This window comes from Chelonia mydas, chromosome 9 (assembly GCF_015237465.2).
Source record: "Chelonia mydas isolate rCheMyd1 chromosome 9, rCheMyd1.pri.v2, whole genome shotgun sequence".
Lineage (NCBI taxonomy): Eukaryota > Metazoa > Chordata > Testudines > Cheloniidae > Chelonia > Chelonia mydas.
In genome coordinates, this window is record NC_057855.1 from 77,646,731 (window position 1) to 77,670,036 (window position 23,306).

Below are 23,306 nucleotides of genomic sequence, written 5' to 3' on the forward strand. Positions count from 1 at the left end.
CTAACACTGTACTCACCCACAAAACCTTCATAACCTCTCGCTCTGAACTGCTGTCCTATCTACCATACACACCTACTAAGATTTACAGATGGGCCTGAGCTACAAAGTTTGGATACAGATCCCATCTCTCCCAATGTTCAGGCAGGATCTCTAATTAGATTAAAAGCTCTTCAGAGGAGGGAACTTCTCTTGTAACTGTGGCTGCCACATTGACTGAACTACTATAGCCAGGGTTTTCTTAAACCCGTGGTGTTTCGGCCTGGGCTTCACCACTCTGACTCTTCTTTCCGGAAATATCAGCAGTGGTACCTGTATCGTTCTGGTAAATATATAGGACATAAATCCACAAGCCTACATTTTAACGGGCCAGATATCAATGTCTCTTTCATTAACCTTGCCCTTTGATATTTGATACCTGTCTGCAGACAAGATGTGGAGTGAATGATACAGAAATAACCAACTATGGCTTCAATCAGTCCATATAATTGCAAACAACACACATGCAAATTCTCGAATACAAAAATAAAGAGCCACTTATCTAAGAAAGAGATTTTATTAATCCTTTGTTCTGAGCCAAAGACTTTGTGCAGCTCCTCATTAGTGTCCCTCTAGTGGCCAGCTCCAGGTGACCCAATAGCTCCAATGTCCCCGCATGTGTAGAGATGGCAGGGAAGATGTAGAGCTGAAGGACTGTGAAATTAAAGGTAGTGCTTTTCTAGTTTAACTACATATTTGCCAGGAAGCCCTGATACTATAGATGTCTTTAACCAAGAAATACCAGTATCATCTTTTCCCTCCCCCAAAAGTCTTAATTGTGGATGTGATTTGTTTGCGGGGCAAAATATCTCGCTGGCCCTTTCACTTGCGCACATGGCTCTTTAACCTTCATTAACAAGCTCTCAAGATTCATGTTGTTAATCTCCCCAGTGAAAGGGTGAATAGAGACCACCCAGGATTACTCTCCAGTCCCCTTCACAAAGCACCCCTTGTTACCAGGAGCTTTCCACCGGCTAGGGCTCAGAGCTAAATCTAATCTTTTAGTGGCTGAAAAACAAGCAAGGTCATTGCCCTCCAGTTATGAAAACTACCTTGGAGATCCCCACCCATATACCATGAGCTAGCAACAGTAATGTGTTTCCTGTTTCACTCTGGAACAGACTCCAGTCATCAGTGAGCTCCTTCCTCCCCCTCCCCTTTTCTGTTGCTGCCCATGGATAATTATATAAAGGGATTTCTCTTGACCTTTTCTGTGTAAAGAAAAGAGGAGAGAATGTGGCTTTAGGATGCTTCAGGGCCCCTGTAACTATTTACAGGGCTGCTAAAACTGACCTTGTCTCAGGAAACCACAAGGCAAGGAGCGGGTGCACGCCAGCCTTGTTCTCGGAATTCCCATGCTGCAGGGGGCTTACAACACACCATGCAGCCAGAGCCAACAGCTACATCTATTCCCAGAAAAATCCCTGAACTGTCATTTTCCCTCAGCACAGTTCCATAGGTGGGAGCAAAGGTGGAAGCTGCAGATAAGGGGCAGGTGTTTTCACCCTAGCAGGTTTGGAGGACTTGACGGTAAAACTCCCATACCTTGTCTGCACTCAACCTTGCTCCCAGCTGCACCAGTGGAGAATTACAGGTCCAACTATCACGAGGGCAGATACAGCCAAACACCCTCATGTCACAAAAGAGAGATTTTTTTAATCACAAACCTGGCAAGGTAAAAGAAGCAGGTATGATAACAAAACGAATCAATGTACATCTCAGCCACAGAGCTACTGACAGCTGGGCTGTTCCTCTGCATCAGTGGACTTTAAAATCAGTGCGGAGTGTGATCACAGTGCATTTCTTCACGCCTGCTATCCATCAGCACGGCACATTACAGGCCTTTAGCCTGAGCTGCTAACTCCTTGCACACCCAAAGATGCCAGTGACTCCAGAAGGAATTTTGGGCGTGCAAGGAATGCAGGATTAGGCCTTGAACGATGGCTCTCAATATTTTTGGGCTGCAGTATTAGTTTACCAGGGTGAGGCCCTCAGCCTTTAAGGTGCTGAGGACTTCCCATGAGGTGCTGGGCATTGCCAACTCCCATTTAAGTCGAAGGAGGTGAGGGTGCTCAGTATCTGGCAGGATCAAGCCCTAACTCCTCAGGAGTCTCAGCTAGCATGCTCTAGCCACCTTTCAGCTCTGCAGGCTGCTTGTGCTCCTGCACAGTCCAAGCCCAAAGGCAGGTTAAGGTGCACAAAGCAGAATGGGGAGTGGACAGTGGCAATGCAATAGGGCCCCTCACTAAGCCTAGTCTATCAATCACTGAACATTCATTAGTATCTGTGCAGCACTTGGGCAAGGCAAAGCTCTTGTAAACAAACTCAGTATCTTAAAGCCCTAACTATGAGAAGAGGCAAAAAGCCCTAACTATGAGAAGAGGCACGTGTCTCCCATTACCTGGGAAGCAATGCATTATTCGTACTAGAGATAGCCGGGATGCCCACTGGTGCAAATGGAAGCAAACATCGATTGTAAGCTCACACTGATAACAGCTGCTTCCTGGCCACTGCTTCGGCAAAGGCAACAGAAGCAGCAGAGAGGAGCTAATGCCTCTTAAGATGCCTTTGTAAGTCCCCCCAAAGCAGACAGAGCCTAGAATCTGTGACTCTCCCCCTTCCTCTAGGATAGCCCAATCAAGGCCTCATTATGAGAACTCGGGTTTGCACTAAGCCAGGGTTTTAAACTGGCCACTCCAAAGGTTCCCAGTGACACTGGTTCAATCACCCCCTCTTCACCCAGCCCAAACAAGAAAATCCCAAAATGAACACGTCTCCTTTTCCTTATACAGTAGATTGCTAACTCCAATTCCTTAATCATCATTTGTTATCCATTTCAGAATCCCCTCTAGTCTGTCAGTGTCTTCCTCACATCAGGACCCCGGGAATGACAATACAAACTAACACGGAATATTTGGCCCCTCTCTAGTGCCGTCCATCCAAGGGCCTCAAAACACATTATAACGAATTCATCCTTGCCAAACGCATTATTCAGATGGGGAACTTGAAGCTCAAAGCAAAGTGACTTGTCCTAGGTCACAAAGGGAATCAGTGGCAGAGCCACAAACAGAATTTAGGGGTCCTGGCTTCAGGTTCACAGCTTCTGACCTCTGGTCACCACCCCATGCAGTTTGCCACACGCAGTCACTCCAATGCCAGAGTGAGGAAGTTTCCACTGATGCTGCACACTGTGAGCTGAGGGAGTATGTTCACCCAGCATCTCTCCAACAAAAACAGAACCGGAGAACAGCGAGAAGGGAAAGAAAGAGGAGCACACATTTGCTGACCAAGGCAGAGTTAACACTTTAAAATAGTTGTGTGTGTGTCGGCAGATACAGCAGTACAAATAAGAGAGGGTGGCCACTTCTCCATTCCTGCTTCTAAAAATCAGGATTTCCCCTTGCACAAAATGGAAGGGATTACACCCACTTTGCTGACAATTAAAGCAAATTTATAGGCAAACCAATATTTTATCTTAGGGAGGGCATGGGGTGCAGGGCCTAGGCGGGTGGGAGGGGACAGGCACAGTCTGGGATAACAAGAAGGGACGCTGATGCACACAGGTTCTCTAGCACCCACATAGTGCTTTGTGCTTGAGATGACATGTCACCTTTATAACAGAACCTTCAAATCTGGTTCACCCGCCTAAGGCACAGAGGCGAGTGGGGAAACAGACAAAGGGAGCGGAGGAAAGAGCTTGGAAGGGAAACTGGAGACTTGCAGGGAGACTGAAAACCCAGCAATACCCCAAGTCACTCCCTTGGAAAGGGAAGGACACCCATGATTATACACCTCTGCATATATCCTCGTAGCTCCGTCACCAAAACATAGATCTAGAGGCGACAATGAATATATTCTTGCTGATAAAAACAGAACATGCCATCTCCACTTACCTGGGTCCCTTTTATCCTCTAGTAATGTGAAACACTGTAAAAACAAAACAAAACAAAAAAGAAAAATAAATCACTTTACAATCTCTTATATTCCTGGTCATGAACCCCTAAAATTTCTGTGTCTTCATCACAAACCCAACTAAAGCTCTCCCAGAAGATGGCAGCTTGGATCAGATTATCAACTTAGTCTGCATGATGGAATTAAGTGGTGTTTGGGGGAAGTAAGCTAAGGAAAGGAACCCCAAGGAGGTGCTGTAATAGAAGCAGGATTTCATTAACTGGCTTTTGCTATGGCAGGTAACAAACGCCCACAAGATCTGAGCGCAGACTGGAGATGCCAGCACATGAAGGAGAACAAATTGCAGAAGGCAACATTCCATATAGAGCAGAATCATTTCAGCTGGCAAACGCAAAAGGAACTGAATTTCAGAAGGGGAGGAGGAAATATCGGTCCCCGAGGCCAATGACTACCTCCCCTCCATGCGTTGTGGAGTCAAGCGCATGGGGGATGCTCAACACGTTCATCATTAAAGGGGAGAAACACTGGGGATGGAAGCACCATTTTCCTTCTCAAGCCAATGAGAACAATATGAGGGACAGGACAGATATTTCACAGTGATGGGTAATTCCATTGACTGTAGTGCATTAGTCAAAAATAAACAGGGCACAATACATTGGGAGAACTATAGAGAATAGAACACACCTGATTTGTGACTTCAGAAACATTGTGTTCAATTTCATGTCTGAAAATTACAATGGGATTTGCCTGCAAAACTTCCACTAAGAGTGTTTCCATCACCGCATGGACCCCTCCCCCCGCCCCCCGGAAAAGCAGCAGCAAGGGGCCTGGAGCTGGACTTAGAGATGAATGAGCCACACAGAGAAAGCAAATGAAGAGACTTGCAAAACAGAGGGGAGCAGCAGGGAGGAGACGATTTGGGAAGTGGACCCTTGTATTAGAGGTTCTTTCCAACCCCGATTCTACGGCCAGGTGTACGCTACCAAGTTTTTCCAGCATAGCTGTGTCAGTTAGAAGTGTCAGTCAACCCCCTGACATAGCTATGCCAGCTTAACTGTACCAGCAAAATAACTCCTTTGGCCAATACAAGCAGAGTCTCCACTAGGGGGCTACAGCTACCAGCAAAAGCCTTTCTGAGGTAAGCTAGCCCTAGGATGGAAAGACAAATAGACAGAGACCTTTAGATTGGGAGCCAGGGAGTGAAAGAAAAGAGGAAGGATGTGGTTTATTGCTCTGAACTAAGAGACAAGCCTCATCTGCTCTGAGTCTCTCCGGCCTCTGGGTGCCGCTTGTGACCATGCTGTATGCAGCTGTGCTCATGCTGCAGCTTGCAGGGCTCTGCAAATCTCCCATCCTCCCCAGCGCTGCTGCAGGCAGATTCTCTCCTGCATGCTGCCTTTGCAACCTCCACCTGCTCCCTGAAAATGTGACTATCCAATCAGAGACACTGCCTGTTTTTTCCTGCTCCTCCTGCCAGGGCTTTTGGTGCCCAGCACCTGAGTGGACATTGCACTCACACAGGCTCTGCGAAAGGCCCATTCTCTGTACTCCAGACGCCAAGCTAGGGTTAGCCACTTGAGCCAGATATCAATATATTAATATATATTAATATACATGGATCCTCAAGTGACTCCCCCACCCTGGTCCCTCATTCCACAGCATCTTAGTCACCTCCTGACAGGAGGAGCTCTTATTCCAGGGCATGCTCGCAGATTGGCTCTGATGTGCTGGTAGGCAGGGATTAATAATCCATGGCCACAGGCTGAGATACCAGTCACCAGATGAACCACATGGAGGCAGCACTTCAAATATGATTCATATCTCTCCCCTCTGTCAACTCTGACCCTAACTTTGGATCAGAATGTCACCACACTGCGTGATGCACAAGTTAGTCCCATGGGACAAACTCAGGAAGAATGGTAGCCTGCTAGGGTAGCAGTCCCAAAGCCTGAAATACTGGTGCTGGGCAGAAAGCAGTGCCTGGGAGCCACTGCATTACATCTCTTCCCTGGGAGCTGAACCAGGGTCACCCCACATGGGAAAAGGCTGCAATGTTCATGCCAAACCCCTCTGTGCTAAATGAGTAAGAAACACCTGGAATGGAATGAAGAACAATCCTGTGTATTTGCCTTCTGAGCCACCAAGCTTTGCACACTTGGACTGAGCTATTTAAGGAGCCCTTTTCCCTTCCGGCTTTCATTGTAAAGAAATTTCAACACAGCTAGAGCCCTGGGACTCAATTAATCCCTGACTCCAAACGCTCAGCTTTGGACTAACTCCATTGGCGTCAAACCTGGGGCCCTCAAACAGAACTAACCAAGTCCCCACTCTCACTCTCCCCCAGCCCACCTTTCCTCTCATGGATCCCACAGGGAAGAACTAAATGTTGTAATATTTATTGCTATCTGATGGCGGTTTGAGGGACGGTCTAAAAAGAGTTTGTTGGGCCTCAGCCCAGATCGTTGTGGACACTTGAAACAGCAGCACAATTGACACTGACTCCCTCACTGGCAGATTCAGTAGGGAGGCCAAAGAATGAATGAGCCACAGAGGCTGAACTCCCTTCCAGCTCTCAGAGTCCGGCTGAGGAGTGTCATGGCAAGAGGTGCTTGCCCAGCCACTGCTCGTACTCTTCCTGTCCTGGGGCTGAACGCAGAACATCAGCCTCCAAGACCATCACTTGGCAGCTTTTGTGAGCACTTCAAAAGTTCTCACACACCCAAACCAAAGCCGAAGCTGATGTCCTGATTGTTTCCAGGCCAAGGTCACCAGCACAGGATGAGGATTGTGCTGCAGAGGCCAGCGGATGGGGAAGCCGAGCCGGGAGAGGGAGAAAATCCTTAGCAGACCACTCTCTTCCCATGTTCTGATTTATTTGGGCTGCCAGCTCTTTGGGGAAGGGGCCTTGTCTTCATGAGTGTCTGTGGTGGACAAAATCTCCCCTGGGGATTTTGGGTCTCTCTTCCCCCACATACTCACACATCTGATTCTGACTGGACCTTTTAGGTGGTCTTGAACCATTTCAGTAAAAAGTGGTCAGGCCACCTTCAACCAGGTGGTCTACACTAGGGCTCCCACTGGCTTTCAGAGTGGTTATAAAATGTGCCCAGTGTAGACTGGCCCCTACTGCCACAGAGGAAAAGTTAGGCCTCTCACAGGGCCCGTCTCCCGAGGCCCCGGCAACTGCGCAAGCAGGAGTCGGTGAGCAGGGGATGGCCACATTTTAATCATATTAGCAGGCTCTGGAAGTGGCAGGCAGAATGGACTTTCCAAGCACAAAAAGCCAGGGATAAAAAATATAATAGCAAAGAAAGGAAAACACAGCCCAGCCTCCTTTGCTGGGCTCAGTTCTTGGAGAGGCTTTGCCTGCATTCCGTTCTCTCCGCTTTGTTAGAAATGCAGCAGCCTCTTTGATGATGAAGGGGCCCACCGTGAGTGAGTGCAGCATGCTGCTTTCTCACATCCCCCCCAGCGCTGCTGGGCGGATGCCCCTGGCACTGGCACAAAGAGCCCAGGACTTGCTCCCCTTCCATTGCTAGAGGCTTTCTGCAGGCATAAATAAATGTAACTAAATCTCATCAGAACAAAAAAGAGATGACCCAAAATGGCATGGCTCTGCCTGAGATACCCCAGGCACAGGGCATGGCCGGGGGACCGATGGGTGGGAGTGCTGCAGGTACAGGGGAGAGGGGAGGGGAACCTATGGCACTGCCCACGGTACTGCATGTAAGGGGTGGGGGAACCCATGACACTGCCCTAAGGTATGAGAGAGAAATAGAGATCCCCAATGACCATTCCTTCGATTGGGTTGGAAGGCTCGAGCCAGGAGGCACCAAAGCCCACCCCTACCCAGTCCCTTTAGGGTCCCCACATATTCTCACAAGCCCCCTCCCCGTCCCCCTCACCCCGCTACTTCATCACAGTAGGAGGCCCAGGCCAAATCACACCAGATGTGCTTGAAGGGCCTTGGGGATAATGTTAGGAATGTTACATTCTGGTGAGTCTGACTTTCCCACAAACCGGCAGGGACCCTTCTTCCTGTCTGGGGCACTGGGGGGGCTTGGGGATAGCACACAGGAAGAGGTGCTTAACCCCTTCATTTCTGCTGTGTTGCTCGCAGCAAGAGCTGGGCTCAGCAAATTCAAGAAAGAGTACAGTGATGTGGAGGCAGTGAGCGTGGGGTTATCACTGGGTCTCCAGAAAAGGGCTGTGCCCATTGGCATGCAGAGCTGGGTCCTTGGATTTATGCGGGATTTCTGAATCCTTCCCTCACAGGTGAGAAATGGGACAAGCTTTGCTGTCGCTAGCCTGTGTACCTCTGTCCAATCCTGCACTGCCAGGAAAAGCCCACGCAGAAGCAGCATCATTGCTGTAGCAGTACAGAGGAATTAACGATAGTCAAAGCTGAAAAGGTTCGGATGCTTAGTTAAAGCACTGGGGCATCTATAGCTTCTTTCATCTCAAAGGATCCTGCAAGCTTCAGCCAGCCAGCCAGCCAAACACACACACATACACCACTTAGCACCCCCCACTGAAATGCAGCCAGCTCTGGGCATGGCATAGTAGTTGGCTGAGCAGTGTACAGCAATGAAAAGGGAAGAGCAGTCCCTTAGGATCTAATAAGCATTAAGCTATTCCAACCTTGGGAGGATCCCTCTTCCAAATGTTCCCTGGCTTCTCCTGCAATCTTCCAAGCAGCTCCTGCTCCATCTCTCAACACAAGGGGGATTACAATTCTATCCTTGGAACCCAGTGCATTTTTTCCATGTCAGTGGATTTCTAGGGATTCTTCTGTTGCTTGGTTACTTGTTAGGAAAAACACAGCACAAATGACTCCTGGGACCAGGGAGAATGAGATGAAACCAAGAGAGCCTCAGCCCTACTGCCTGTCCCAGACCCTCAGCGATTCCTGTTGGAAATATTGAGCAAGAGGTGGTGTCCTCTGTCCCTTCTGCTTTCTGAAAGCACAGCTGTTCCCAGAACTGGCCTCCCCTTCTCCTGCCCTGTAAGGAGCCCGCAGCAATGGCACGGCCCAGGAGCAGCACTTACCCTGCTACCATCTCCTGGGAACGGCCAGGCTTCTAAATTTTAAGGGGTTTGCTCAGTATTTTTAGATTGAAGCTTGTAGCAAATCAACTCTTATTTATTGTTGTGGGGTAGGGAAGTGATTAAAATGGGGACAGGGGAGAGAAGAGGACTCGGGTGGCTGTGAACCCAAGGAGGGCAAAGATGGAGGCGGGGGAAAGAAAAGAGAACCCCCCGCCCCGCCCCGGGGTTATCCCCTGCAAGGGGTGAAAGGAAGTTGAGATAGCACCCGAGGACAGGAAAACACAGCCAAAGTGGACGTACAGGCCCTGAATTTGGGAGTAGGCACTTGCAGTGTCTAATACTGATCCCTTCACAAATCCTAACCTCTTTGTTGACAGGCTTTGTGCCTCTCCAGTTCAACACAAACCTCAAGGGCTGAACTAGCAAGGAAGCATCCAAAAGCATCACCCTCAGGCAGAGGGGCTCATTTATCATCACGACATCAAATTGAAGGGCGGAGCTAAGAAGTGGTGTGTTGACCCCAGGGTCCTGGATAAATTCCCTATTTGGGAAATTCTGGTCCACCTCCCAATATACACCCTGCAGAGGCAGTGAAAGGCGTTCTACTTACACCTGTTAGGGCAGGGGTGGCCAACCTGTGGCTCCGGAGCCACAGGCAGCTCTTCAGAAGTTAATATGCTGCTCCTTGTACAGCCACGGATTCCGGGGCTGGAGCTACAGGTGCCAACTTTCCAATGGGCCGGGGGGTGCTCACTGCTCAACACCTGGCTCTGCCACAGGCCTTGCCCCACTCCACCCCTTCCTATCCTCTCCCCTCAGCCTGCTATGCCCTTGCTCCTCCCCTCTCCCCCCCCAGAGCCTCCTGCATGCCACAAAACAGCTGATCCGGAGGGAGGGGGAGGTGCTGATCGGCGGCTGCCAGTGGGCACTGGGGCAGGGGAGCTGATGGGGGGCTGCTGACATATAACTGTGGCTCTTTGGCAATGTACATTGGTAAATTCTGGCTCCTTCTCAGGCTCAGATTGGCCACCCCTGACCTAATGGTTTTATCTAAAGAAATTCCTAGGTCACAGGTTCCCCAGAGTCCTGCTCTGCCTCCTGTGAAGCCAGGGCATGTGCCTACACTCAGGTTCCTGACAGGTAATGAAGTTTCAGAGGCCAGCAAGAGATCAGCATAGTAATGAAACAGACCCATATAAATTAGTGGTTAGACCACATCGGGTGGTCCCCAAAAGCCTAGGTTGGTTTATATTTAAAATATCAACCACTCCCTACAGCTGTGAAAAGGCAGAAAGAGAGAATCTGAGAACACTCTCCAGATAAAGCAAATTCACTTGATGGTAATCGTGGTCCCTCTAACTCAACTGCTGCCAACACTCAGGCAAGTGAAGTGTGGTTTTCACAAATGTCTGCAGAAAGAGACTGTGATGCAAATACTTGTGCGAATATTTGCATAAACAGGCACACCAGAAGGGTTCAGCGGTCATGAAAGTGCGATGTGAGGTCAGGATTCCTCCAATCAAAGCAAAAACAATACCTGCAACTCAGGTGACCGAACAGTACAAGTAGCTTACTCATAAGTAGCTCAGCATTGTACAGGATTGGGCCTTTGATGTGCTATTACGGCTGAACTCTGCAATAAAAGGATGAAGCGATATGGCATCTTGTTCCTCTAAGGAAGACAGAAGAACATTCCCATAGGTTGTTGGCATGGGAAGGCTTCTACTAATGCTGTTTATATTATTTCTGGTTTGATATCTAGGAGAAACATGTTTCTACTGAACTGAATGCAAGCTGAGAGCCCAAGAACAACCAGCTCCAGCACAAGCCCACTGTGTGGTCATAGGAGAAACCACTTTGCTTCACTGAGCCTCAGTTTCTCCATCTGTGAAATGGGATACTACTACTTAGCACTACAGGATTAATGAGTACCTGTAGAGCCCTTTGGAGGACTAAGAAATTTTCAAAACAATGAGGAGTCCTTGTGGCACCTTAGAGACTAACACATTTATTTGGGCATAAGCTTTCGTGGGCTAAAACCCACTTCATCAGATGCATGGAGTGGAAAATACAGAGGCAGGTATAAATACACAGCACATGAAAAGATGGGAGTTGCCTTACCAAGTTGGGGGGTCAGTGCTAACGACCGAATTCAATTAAGGTGGAAGTGGGCTATTCTCAACAGTTGACAAGAAGGGTTGAATACCAAGGGAGGGGGAAAAATCACTTTTGTAGTGCTAATGAGAACAATGTAATCAAGATGGCCCATTTCAAACAGTTGACAAGAAGGTGTAAGTATCAGCGGGGGAAATTAGTTTTTGTAGTGACCCATCCACTCCCAGTCTTTATTCCGGCCTAATTTGATGGTGTCCAGTTTGCAAATTAATTCCAGTTCTGCAGTTTCTCGTCGGAGTCTGTTTTTGAAGGGGTTTTTTTGTCGGGGGAAGAATTGCCACTTTTAAGTCTGTTATTGAGTGTCCAGGGAGATTGAAGTGTTCTCCTACTGGTTTTTGAATGTTATAATTCTTGATGTCTGATTTGTGTCCGTTTATCCTTTTGTGTAGAGACTGTCCGGTTTGGCCAATGTATATGGCAGAGGGGCATTGTAGAATATCATTAATGAATTCTACAAAGATCATTGTTACCTTCAACTCCGCTAACTGCCTCATAGGTAGTATGTGTAGTGGGTGTATTTTATCTTGACATAGGCACTACCTCCTATAAGGTACTGGCTGGAAAGGATTTTAGTATATCCCACAATCAGTTGGAAGCCTCTGTAACCTGCGCCTACAGTATCCCCATCACCTCTCAGACCGACCTGTCATTCTATTGCACAGGCAACAATACAGCGTGTCTAGCACCACAATGGCACACTTGGGGAGAGAAAGCTGTGTTAAAGAGACAGATGAAGAACTAAACCCAACCAAAACTGCTACCCGCCATAAGAAATGTTGCCACAGGAAATTAAAAACTAAGGGCCAGATAGTGGCATCAGCTACTCCAGCGTAATTCTAATTGTAGTCACTGAATTATACCAGATTTATACCTTCGTGTCCCAAATCTGATTCTGGCCCTAACAGTTGTGGCACACATGGCCTGGGGCCGTGCCCCTAGACTTCCTTCTGTGCCATCCACCCAGCTGTTCACTGAAAACATGAGGTGCTCCTCAGACAGGACTTAGAGGAAGAAAACAAAACTACAGAATATTGGCACAGTATAAAGAAGACATGGGGGAGTTCAAAGTGACAGGTTCTCAGAAGAGGGAGCTGAGCACACAAACACTGAGTGTGTCTTCACCTGTTCCAAGGGGGCAACTTAGGGTTTGCATCAGGAAATGAGTCACAGATGTCTGCACTGTTAGAGAGTGTATGTGTGGCTCTGACTCTGTCCGTAAAGAGTGTGTTTATCTGGGATCTCCCTAGGGGTTGAGGGAGTGTGAGTGACTGCAACCAATGTGACACAGGAAAGAGAGAGACTGAGTAATTTTCTACAGCAATATCCAAAATCAGAGGATGGGCAAGGAAAAGATCTCGTCCAACTATCAGAAATTATCCAAGGTTTTTCCATTAAAAAAAACTGAGGAAAAAGTTTGCCTACTCCAGAGAGAAAGGAGACCGCAGAAGTGGGATCACGCTTCATAGCATCTGCTACCAAATCAGGAGTGGACATGGGGGGGTGGGGGGGAATAAAGCCAAGTCGTAGGCAGATCGGACCTGTCTATGACAGAGATCTCCATGTATGACTTGTCATGCAAATCAATTCCTGAATTTTAATTCCTGAATGTGAGTGTGTCTGTACATATGCCTGAATACCTGGATCTATCCATACAGTGGATGCATGCCTGCATAGAGTACCCACACATGCATGTAATCCATAAAGTGCATATGGCTGTGTGTGGAATATCTGCATCTATCCACATACAGTCAGCATCCAGCACCTCTCATTCTTCTCTGCGGAAGCTGTTGAGTGCTAAGCACTTTTGAAAATTTGGCTATAGTGCTTGTCTCTCTCCACATAGCACACATATATGCATCTGTGTGTACTGTATCTGCATTGAATCATATAGTGTATGTGTGTGTACACACGTACAGATGTCCTGGGAGCACACCAATACCCAAACTCAGGCACTGCCAGACACCCCCCACCCATCCCTTCAGACCTCTTTCCTGGCAGCTGACAGGGAGTCTGAAAGCCTGGACAAGATTTAAATGGACAGTTTCTTACCTTTGCTTTTTTGAAGCAAGCCCAGAAAAAATCCAATAATGGCATGATGGGCAGGGCAGGGGAAGTCTGTGGCCCAGCCCCCTTGCACACTCAGCTATAACATGGAGTACCCCCAGCCCTGGGGAGAACCCTTCCCGTCAGATCCATAAGTGGCTCCTCGCAGCACAGAGCTGCTGGGCAGAGAGATTCAGCCAGGAGAGAAGCTGCTGTACAGGGAGAGAGGGAGGGACAGAAGGAGGAAGCAGTGCCCAGGGAGGCGGGACGGAAGATTCAAACCCTGCACCGTTATTCTGTTGGCTAGAAATAGGCTTGGATGCCGATTGAAATTCCCCGGACATTATGAGTTTTAAAAAGACATGGGCTTTCCTTCCTGTCTCTTTAATGCACCATTCAGCATTCCACACTCCCAGCCCCAGGCAGCCAGAGAGCGCAAGGGTAGAAAAAGAAGGAACTACAAAACATAAGAAATGAGACCTTCAGTGTCAAAGACACACACAGGGCATTGGAAATCCAAACCCCACAAGGCTGAGATTTTCGATCCAACTCCCACCCTCCTTTCTTAGCTCATCAGCCCCACACAAGGGCTTTCAATATTTCCTCCAGAAAGGGGTAAACAGCACCCTAGGTTAACCTTTTCATTATTGATCTCCTTTACCATCACCCCACACCGTCTCTAAACTCAAATTTGCCAATTGCAGCAAAGGCTCCATAGCACACGGAGGAATTCAGTTGCTCAGCAGTACCTTTGGCAGCAGCAAAGCAAGCTTGTGATTGTTACCAGAGCTGGTTGAATATCGTAGGAAAAAACAAATGCAATCCAAGAACTTGCTTGGACATTATTCACAGCTCCTTATTCACTTTTTGCAGATGTTTGTGTGAGCAGGCATTTGTTCACAAGGAAGTTCACTGAAAGACTGCCATGAACACTCATGCACGTATTTGTCTCTCTCACATGTATGGCATCCGCAGAGCAACAGTCTATAGATGCAGCTGTAGGTCCATAAGCCATTTCAAAGCCTCCCCGGTGATACTGTGACTATCATCCAATTAACCTTTGAATCCATATGGGGGGCACCATGTTATGATGTGTTCGATGGCTTGGATGTTCTCACCACAGTCACACAAAGGGAAGTCTTGGACTTTCTACATGTGCATCAAGTAGCCGCATCTTCCATGGGTTGTTCAGATGCAGTTCAGTGTGGTCCCAAGTCTGCACGGCTGGTCAAAACTGGGAGGATAGCTTGTTGGATCAGTGATAATGCGATTGTTTGGAATGGTAGATGAGGTCCAGATGCTTTGCCCTTCCTTGGTTGGATCCAGAGACATGAAGTGGTCTCGTGTGGTCCACAGTGGTTTGTGAGATTTCAGGCACTGTTGGGGCTTGCCATCCATAACCTGCCAGATGGGAAGGTCTGGGCAGCTTTTGGCACCTTTAAGTTCTCATGCTGTGGCTGTATCTCATCAGACAGCTGGAGGTTCGGTGTTTGCTAACACAGAAAGCCATGGCAGAGGTGTTTATTTTAAAGTTCCTGCGATGATCCGCATGATCTGATTCAGCTGCCTAGCCAAAGCTTCTTGTCCACACTGGGCACAGTACTCTGTAGCTGAGTGAACCAGGGTCATAGCGCCCGGCCAGTTGATCTCCAGCTTCTTCCTGCTAACTTTTGAATAATGTTGATGCAAGTCTTCGCTTTAGAGGCTACTTTCTTGAGGTGATCACGAAAAGTCTGTATGCGCTCAAGAACAACAATGAGATATATTGGCTTTGGGTCATAACACACTGTTTCCACCACAAAACTTGGACAGTTAGAGTGTTTTGTGCAATTCTGTTGTCCAGATGGGAAGTACAGACTACAGATTTGCTCAGATTAGGACTCTCAGCTGCCACTTTTGAAAGTACCCCTCCATGATCTTCAGGTCAGATGTAAGGGTTACTGCAAGTTTTCTAAAGCTATAGGCCTGAGTTGCAAGTGCCAAATCATCAGCATATGCAAACTTCTGCACTATCATTTCAGGCATATCGCTCGTGTATGCATCGAAGGGTGTTGGAGCAAGTACAGAGCCCGTGGTAGCCCATGACTCAAAGTCATGGCTTGCTGGTTAGATCCCCGAGATATACGCAAATCCTTCGGCCACTAAGCATGGTGTTCAGCAGCCTGAGAAGCCGCACACAGGGGATCACTTTGGCCAGTTTCAGTAGCAGACCGTCCTTCCAGACTGTGTCATATGCTGCTGCCAAATCGATTAAAGCAGTACCAGTACCATGCACTCCAGTGTCCCAATGGTCTGCACCATTCACAAGTAAGGACGTTGAGGCAGAACTGGGAAAAGCAGTGGGAAAAGATCGTATCTGTCCTGAGTTGCCATATCACCTGGGTCCACTGGCATGGAAACTGATGACGAAGCTTTTCACCAACATCCTAGAGACTGGTGAAATCCCCCATGTGTGGAGAAAAGCCAAGTTCATTGCACTCCTAAAGCCCGGAAAACCTGCAGAGCACCCTTCTAGTTATAGGCCAATATCCCTCTTGAGCACCCCTTACAAGGTGATGGAGCGTGTGATCCTGAACCAAATCAGTCCCACTGTGGACTCCAGCCTGCCCCATAGCAAGCGGGGTTTCGATCGCACAGAAGTTGCTGCAACCAGGTCCTGGCCCTCACAAAGAGCGAGGCGGCATTCCAGTGACAACTCCAGACCGGGACTGCTTTCACATAACTGTGTGAACAGGCATTTGCACTACAAGCCTCCCTGTGAACATGGGAGAAGAAACACCATCTTGTGATGTACATGCCCAATCACATCAGAAACTCTGAACAGCAAACCCATGAAGAAATGGTCTTGGTGAATAGGTTGGGAGCCACCCATTGGCCGAGACATAGTTCAACAAACAACGGACCAATCATTAAAAAATATAAAAAGTCTATTGACAAATGATTCCCAAGCAGAAACGGGACGAATTTGCCAACAGAGGCCCCAGTTCCGCAATGAGCTCCACATGCACAGACCCCTGTGCCCACATGGAACTCACAGCAGGATCAGGACCCAGGCTGTTTGCTGCGAGCAGTTTACCCAACTCTCTGTGTGAACAAGATTCTGTCTACATTTTAAAACCCCAGTGGAAGCTGCATGCAGCATCTGAAACCTCTGCCAAATGCCCAAGAGTGCTGTTGATCACTAGGGGACCAGATAGTTAGGGGGGTGGGAAAGTAATATAAGGCAGACTACTCCTGTCCTAGCCCTGGAGCTGGTAGGGATTTGTTGGGAAATTGGCTCTAAAGCGCTTCAGCCAGCTGCTTTCTCCTCACTGACTCCCTTCAGACTCCTTTTGCTTTGTCTAGATGAGTGGTACAGAGACTGCTGCTGCCCTGGGCACCATGACAACCCTGAAATCATCGCTCATGCTGAGGAACAAGAACAAGAGCAGCGCCAAGAAAAGTAGCAAAGACACTAACAAAACCCACCCTCCCGGCTCTGCACTAATTGGCCTTTGTCGGCAGAAGCAGCAGAGACCACAGTCTGAATGGGCCACAGAGACTGAAACACAGGGACACGCCGAGGTGCATGAGAGCTCATCTCTGCATCCGTGCACCAGTCGCAACGCTACGTGTGAGAGGCAGAAAAGCCCTGTTAACTCTCAGAGTCCATCCTGAGGTAGGGGGAGTGTAGCACCATCTTGCTCCCTGCAGTCTATTTTCCAGGCTTCCTCATCCCTTACTCTTCTGAATAAAGTAGGTGTTTGCATTTATTTTTTTATTGGGGGTGGAGAGAGGAGATTCTTCCAGGATCCTCTTATTACAGCCCCTCAATGGCCCCACATGGTGTCAATCACCGGAGGGGGGCTGGAGCCCGGCAGTCCATGAGTATCAGCCACATGGTCGTTCAAATGCACTGTGAAGCCCCAGTCCATCAGTGTCTCAGCCTGCTGCCCCCACTACTCTCCCGCACATTTTGTCCCTTTATTTTATTCCACATCTCCACAGATGAGAAGATGCTTTGTTTTTATGGGCAGGGGCCTGCTCTTTGCCCAACACAGCAGCCCCAGGCTGTTCTGCACAGGCACCATTTACATGCATGGGTCACGAATGGGAGCTAAATTCACAGGCCAACAGTGGGAACCTCTGGGTACATGTACAGAGCCAGCAGCACCCCAGGGCAGTGAGCCTTCCCGCCAGGTCAACAGGTTGGGGCTGGTATGCCATGCTAAAAATAACTGCGGAGACAGTACTTTTAATTTGCAGCTCAGGATCTGAAGCCCACTCCCCGACATAAGGTCAGAGCCCAAGCCACAACGTCTGCTGACCCAGGCTTGGGGGCTCATTGCCGCAGACTGTGCAGACATACCCTGAAAGGTTCTAGGCTTCATGGTCCATCTAGCCCTGCCTCAAGGGCTGGAGCTTTTATACTGGGGACTCTCAAGCATTTTTCTTTGGTGAGGGAGGAGGCAGGAAGCATGCCTATTTCCAAATCACTCAAAGCCCATTCAGGGCTGTGGCATCAGGCTTTTAAAATTCACAGGTGAATCTCTTGCCCCTCCTGGCTCATTCGAACAATCATCATTATTCAAGCCAGACTGCTTTGTTGTCAGAATAGGAGCAATTTTGAGGGGTTAGTCACCCATTCACCGCAGAGTACTTAGTAGCAGGGGATGCTCTAGAACAGCAGGGAAGTTCATGGGCAGAGCTGGGTGGGGAGCCCAGGACTGGACTCGTAGGGTATGCTGCAGGTCAGGTGCATTAGAAGAGCTGGGGGGGAGACGGGCAAAGGAGCGTGTGCACCTGTGCTTGAGGAACACACACTCTACAGTATGGTTGCTGCCACAAGCAGCATATTCACCATAATTTATTTTTCTCAGATTGACAGGGCTGAGCTAGTTTTCCATGGGGACAACACTTCCCTGAGAGCAGGGACAATTCTGTGCTGGCTCCTACCCTGTTTCTCTCTTGGCCTTGTCCCTCTTTTAATTGGAGTTAATGGCTGCGCTACATTTAGATGACAAAGTGCCACCAAGATGTTTATTAATGGTGGCTTTCTAGTTAACACATGCAAAATGTCAGCTGGAAAGCAAAACGGCAGCTGCAAATTAACAGTGACCAAGTGACACTGCCTCTCTCCCCAGGGAGGGCAAAAAACTCCTTCATGGAAGAGGGAGAGACATGCAGCTTTAAGAGGAAGGGGACAGGTCCCGCCCGCAGCATACACTTCAAAAGAGGAGGCAAGATCCAACCTTTTAGTTTTTGCTAGTTTCATAGGCGGGTTTAAGTCATTTTCCTGCTCCAATCCCCAAGCCCACTCATTCTCAGTGCGCAGCAGCAGGAATACAGAAGTCAGAGGCAAATACCCACCTGTACGTCTAGGCAATTTTGTATCTGGAAAACTTACATCACCCCCAAAGCATTCAGACAGGAGACCCCTGCAAGTCCCATGCTGAATTTGGGACAGTCAAATCTTGTCCAGTTGGGGGAATCCCCCAATCTTTCAAATTGGGGGATTCTCAGCAAATAATAATGGCACTCTCAGATACTGTGGGGCCCAAATGTTAGGTCTGTTGAAAGCATGGCAACAGAAGCAGATGATTGGCTGAAGTTTGTAAGTACCACCTCTACTGGTGGGTACTTCCCAATAAATGATGCCAGCACATGAAGACCTTTTTACCTCACTCATCTAACCATCTATGGTATTTCTATTGCACTCCCTGTTACCATGGTACCTACTGGTGATGGTGAAGAATACTATTATTTGTATTTCAGTAGCACCTTAAGGCTCAGATGGAATCAGAGACCATCTTACATGGGAAGCCTTAAAGAAAACTACAGACTGTGGACTCAAATCCACATGTTCCCACACAGCTCTACTTCCAGCTTTCTCCCCACATTTACCAGGGACCACACCCTATCTAGAACTCTATACAGCACAAAGAGACACCTAGTGGCTGTATCATATACTGCAAGTAAACATATCACCCCTTTCTGCCCTGCTCATGCTGTTGAGTGCTATTTTTTGTTGACGGGAACAGCATATTCTTGCAACAGCTCACCAACTGTAAGATCTGATGTTGCCTCCAAGCAGGCCTGCCTCCAGCGAGCTATTCCTGTCCCATTGAGGGGCTATTATTATCACTGCCATTGCTCCATAGTGTTCAGGCAGGGTATTAATAACAAATCACAGGCTGGCAGCCTTCCAGCCGCAGTCCAGGGCTGTCAAGGCTGACAGCTGCAGCTGCTGCTGCTGAGGCTTCTCCTGAGGACCAGCTCCAGTGCTGTTGGGGAACATGGAGTGGCGGAAGGAGTGTGAACATTGGGCTCAGTGTTCCTCCGTAGCAGCTCCAGCAAGTCATTAACATGCAGTGATTTTCCACTTTCTGCTGCACACAGACATTTCCCAGAGGTCAGGCAGAGAGTGGCTACTTGTGGAGCAGGCACTCAGCCCATTAGCATAGAGGGAACAGTAACCCTTTTATTTTAATAGGGCTGAATTGATATGCTGGTGCCGCAGCACTGGAAGCAGAGCAATGGAGGGCATGAGGCAGTGGGGGGGGGGGGGGGAGAAGGAGCATGAAACCTGCTGCCCACAAGAAATGCTACCCATTTCTAGAGAAAATGCCTCTCGAGTGACAGCATTTAACTCCTTCTGCACTGGATCACTGTGTCTTCCCTCTGTGCCAGATCCCCTCTGGGAAACAGCAGGGGGTGCTCTTTGAACATGCCTGATACACTGGAAAGAGCGGACCAAAGGGATGACTTTGCCATGTGCCCCTAGGACAGGCAGCAGCAAATGAAATGGGGTGGGGCTGGTTTTTAGCGGCGGTGGACAATCTCAGTATGCATTTCAGTGTGGACTGGAAGGTGCTGGATTGCCAGCCGTGGAGGCCAATGACCTCTGTTTAACCAGGTCTAGCGTAGGCAGCAGCAACGCCAGTTTCCCCTACACCCTTGCCCTGTAGGAAGCAACTTTAAGGGCCAAAGGGCAGTTCAGCTTCCATGGGCTACTCCCTCTTCCCCTCTCCAAGGGGGCACCTGTGCACTGGGACATAGACTGAGCCACCAAACTCATTTGGCACAAGGTCAGCTGTATAATGACAAAAAGCCGCTCAGAGCTGAGAGGGCTGGATAGCAAAGAGAGCCAGAGTCCCTGCCAACTCGGAGTTTCCACCTTCTCTCCCTGACGCCGTATCTGTGCCCCCAGTATCTAACAGCGAGTCAGGAGCACGAGCTGACAGCATGAATGGCATTCCCTGTAGCTCACGAAAGCTTATGCTCAAATAAATTGGTTAGTCTCTAAGGTGCCACAAGTACTCCTTTTCTTATTCCCTGAAACTAGCATTTCCAGGAGGGATTTCAACATCCCAGAAATGCTGCTCTCAGCAACAGCAAGTCACAGAATAATGAGCAGATCGGGGGGTAGTCAGTTTCCATGACCTTCCGGACTGGAGATCCACAATGCTGTCCAAATCAATGAAGGCTCCCCTCCACCTTGATGGAAGCAAGCGGCGTTGGGGTGGATGATCCACGTAAAACCCATTGGGACATGAGAAAACTTAAATTCTTCCTGCTTCAGCATCTGCTTCCAGCCATCTTGGGCACAGCCGCCCTGCACGGTGCAGTTATGTGATTGCGAGTGACTCAGTGTGCTCAGACTGTGCTGGTCACAAATGTTCTTGGATCATCTGGTCCACCACAATCTGATGATCCAGCCAACAGCCTACTTCCTCGCTGCCACTGCCTACACAGGAGCATGATGGGCGCATGTGCTGTGCTGCCCCATCAAATTCAGAGCACCGAGTCACAGCCACTAACAAAAGATTTTCTAATTGGCTTCTTGGAATCAACTTCCCTCGCCCAGTAGCAGAGCGTCCAAGAGCCTTGGATGGAGAGTGGAACAGAGTATACTCTCCATTCCCATAGACTTGGATAGCCAGTACGTTCTGTGGCGTGCAATATAATTTGGGAGCATTTCTGCAGAAAGGATAGTGGCTGTCCAAAGAATTAAATCTGGCAACATAGGAACCTCAGCTCCTTTGAGAGCCAGTGCGAGTAAGGAGCTGAACCACAGAACACATCCTTGGCATCTTTAAGCATTTATCTCAATTCCTCCCTCCCCAGCAGATCCACAACATGGGTGAGGTTTCATACCCACGCATCATTAGCGCCTCAGTGAGAAGTGCGGAGCCGTACTGCATACTAACAAGCCCTCCAGCAGGAACACAACTGGGTGCGCTGTGCCTTCAAGGGATCACAACTCAGCCTGGCATCTCCATTAAGCATACACTCAAGCCAGATCTGCTCAGGGTTATATGAAATGCTTGGGCTTTGCCTTGTTGAGGGAAAGAAACAGTGGATAAAATTGTCTTGAATTTGGGCTCAGAATTCTTCAGTCTCCCCCCAATATTCCCCCCGTATCATGGTCACTCTGATTACTTTTTATTCTCATTTTCCCCATTTTTTTTTTCAGTGCCAAGCAGATTTAGCCAATGAGTCTAACACACCCAATTGTTCCTGGCAAAGATTTGTGAAACTGCCGACAGAATGGAGCCAAAACATGCCAGGTTTCCTCCCATCCCAGCTCTGCTTGTTCAGATCTTTGGAGGAGATGCCTACCCATCTTCTAAGGGTGAGGGGTCAAATAGCCAGAGGCATGAGGTTTCTTCCCACCCCAGACACATGGAAAGAGCAGACAGTCCACACACTCCATGGCTGACTTTGACCCAACTGCTCCTTCCATTTTCCTTTTCATCAGTAAATCAGCACAAACCCCTCTCGCTTTGGAAAGGTCCCGTCATCCCCTAGGCTTCGTATCAGGCCATTTCCATACAGCACAGAGGTTTAAGAAGGTGAATTTTAGATTTCACAAGGAGATGCAAAGTTTACCAAACCTGTGTCCAACACGCTTTATAGTTCCCTGGTTCCTCCACTTTGCTCTCTAATGCTTCTCTCCTATAGAGTCCTTCCTTAAAATAAACCTCACAGACACCCTACCACCATTTCCTGGCAGCCTCCAGTATTATACTGCAGCAGTGGTTTTCAGCCTGGGGTCCGCAAATCCCTGAGGGCGTGGGGGGGGGGCAGACTATATCTGTCTATGGGGTCCGCAAAAAATGACTATGAAAATTAAGTTTCAGATCCCAGAAAGGGCATTCTGGTTTTCTGATCAATCAAAAAGTATGTGAATATCCCCACCTACAGGTCAAAACCGGAAGTGTTGTCGTTACCATAGAAGCCCACAGTGTAGCACCCTCTCTCACACTGCATCAAATACTGTGCCAAGCACCTGCAACATTTGTCGCTGAACTCTGTTCAGTCAGTTTTCAGCCTTAGACATCTGTGGAAGGGGTCCGCATACCACAGGTTGAATTTACAAAGGGTACCGCTCCTCCATGCAAAATGTTCTAGGGATCCGCAAATGAAAAAAGGTTGAAAACCACTGCATTACAGCAATTGACACCAATACCTTACAAATGGCTACTGAGCTTAACTGGCAGCTTTTGCTTATAACAACAACAATTTCTCGCTAATAAAAGTGTAATTTCTTGGGATTTGTCCCTCATACTCTAGAAAGTGGCTCTAGGCTTCTGCTGCAGAGCTAGCACGAGCTGCTACCACCACCATTTGTCCCATAGCCTGAATGACACTTCTAGTACTTTCCTTTCAGCATGGTTGGTAGCCCAGTACCTCAGGAAGTGACTGGCTACACTAGGTCATCACTACCTGGTAATTCCTTGAGGAAAAGAGGAGACACTGAAACAGACACCGTAAGATGATAATCGATAAAGAAACAGCCCTGACATGCTCAATACGACAACAATTGCTTATATGAGGGCCTAAACCAAAACAGCTTAATTTGACAGGAGGACAATGAGAAAGGCCATTAAGTGGCAAAGGAAGTTATTTCCAATAGGGGTAGTTTCCATTCCTGTTTTGAAGGATGATGGGCAGCCTATTAATATGCCAAATGAACTCATACTATGACCAAAACAAGGGAAAATATTCTGGCTCTGTCAATAAGTCACATTTAATTCATCCAGCAAATAACCCCGTTCTTTATTCTTCCACCGTTCCACAAAACAGCCCTTTGTGCTGGACTGCTGGAA

At 48.4% G+C, this 23,306-nt stretch overlaps 1 protein-coding gene across 4 annotated transcripts in view; it reads right to left on the reverse strand.

Moving 5' to 3' along the window:
• The window catches only part of STARD8 (StAR related lipid transfer domain containing 8), a 145,666-nt gene that overhangs the window by 106,392 nt on the left and 15,968 nt on the right, over nucleotides 1-23,306 (reverse strand). For 3 of the 4 annotated variants that reach the window (XM_043521749.1, XM_037908775.2, XM_043521750.1), the window contains exon 4: nucleotides 3,930-3,963. In XM_043521749.1, the coding sequence (XP_043377684.1) occupies nucleotides 3,930-3,963 (34 nt within the window). Of the gene's footprint in view, nucleotides 1-3,929; nucleotides 3,964-13,221; nucleotides 13,578-23,306 lie in introns of those variants that run through there. The other variant, XM_037908777.2, reaches the window with a different exon arrangement.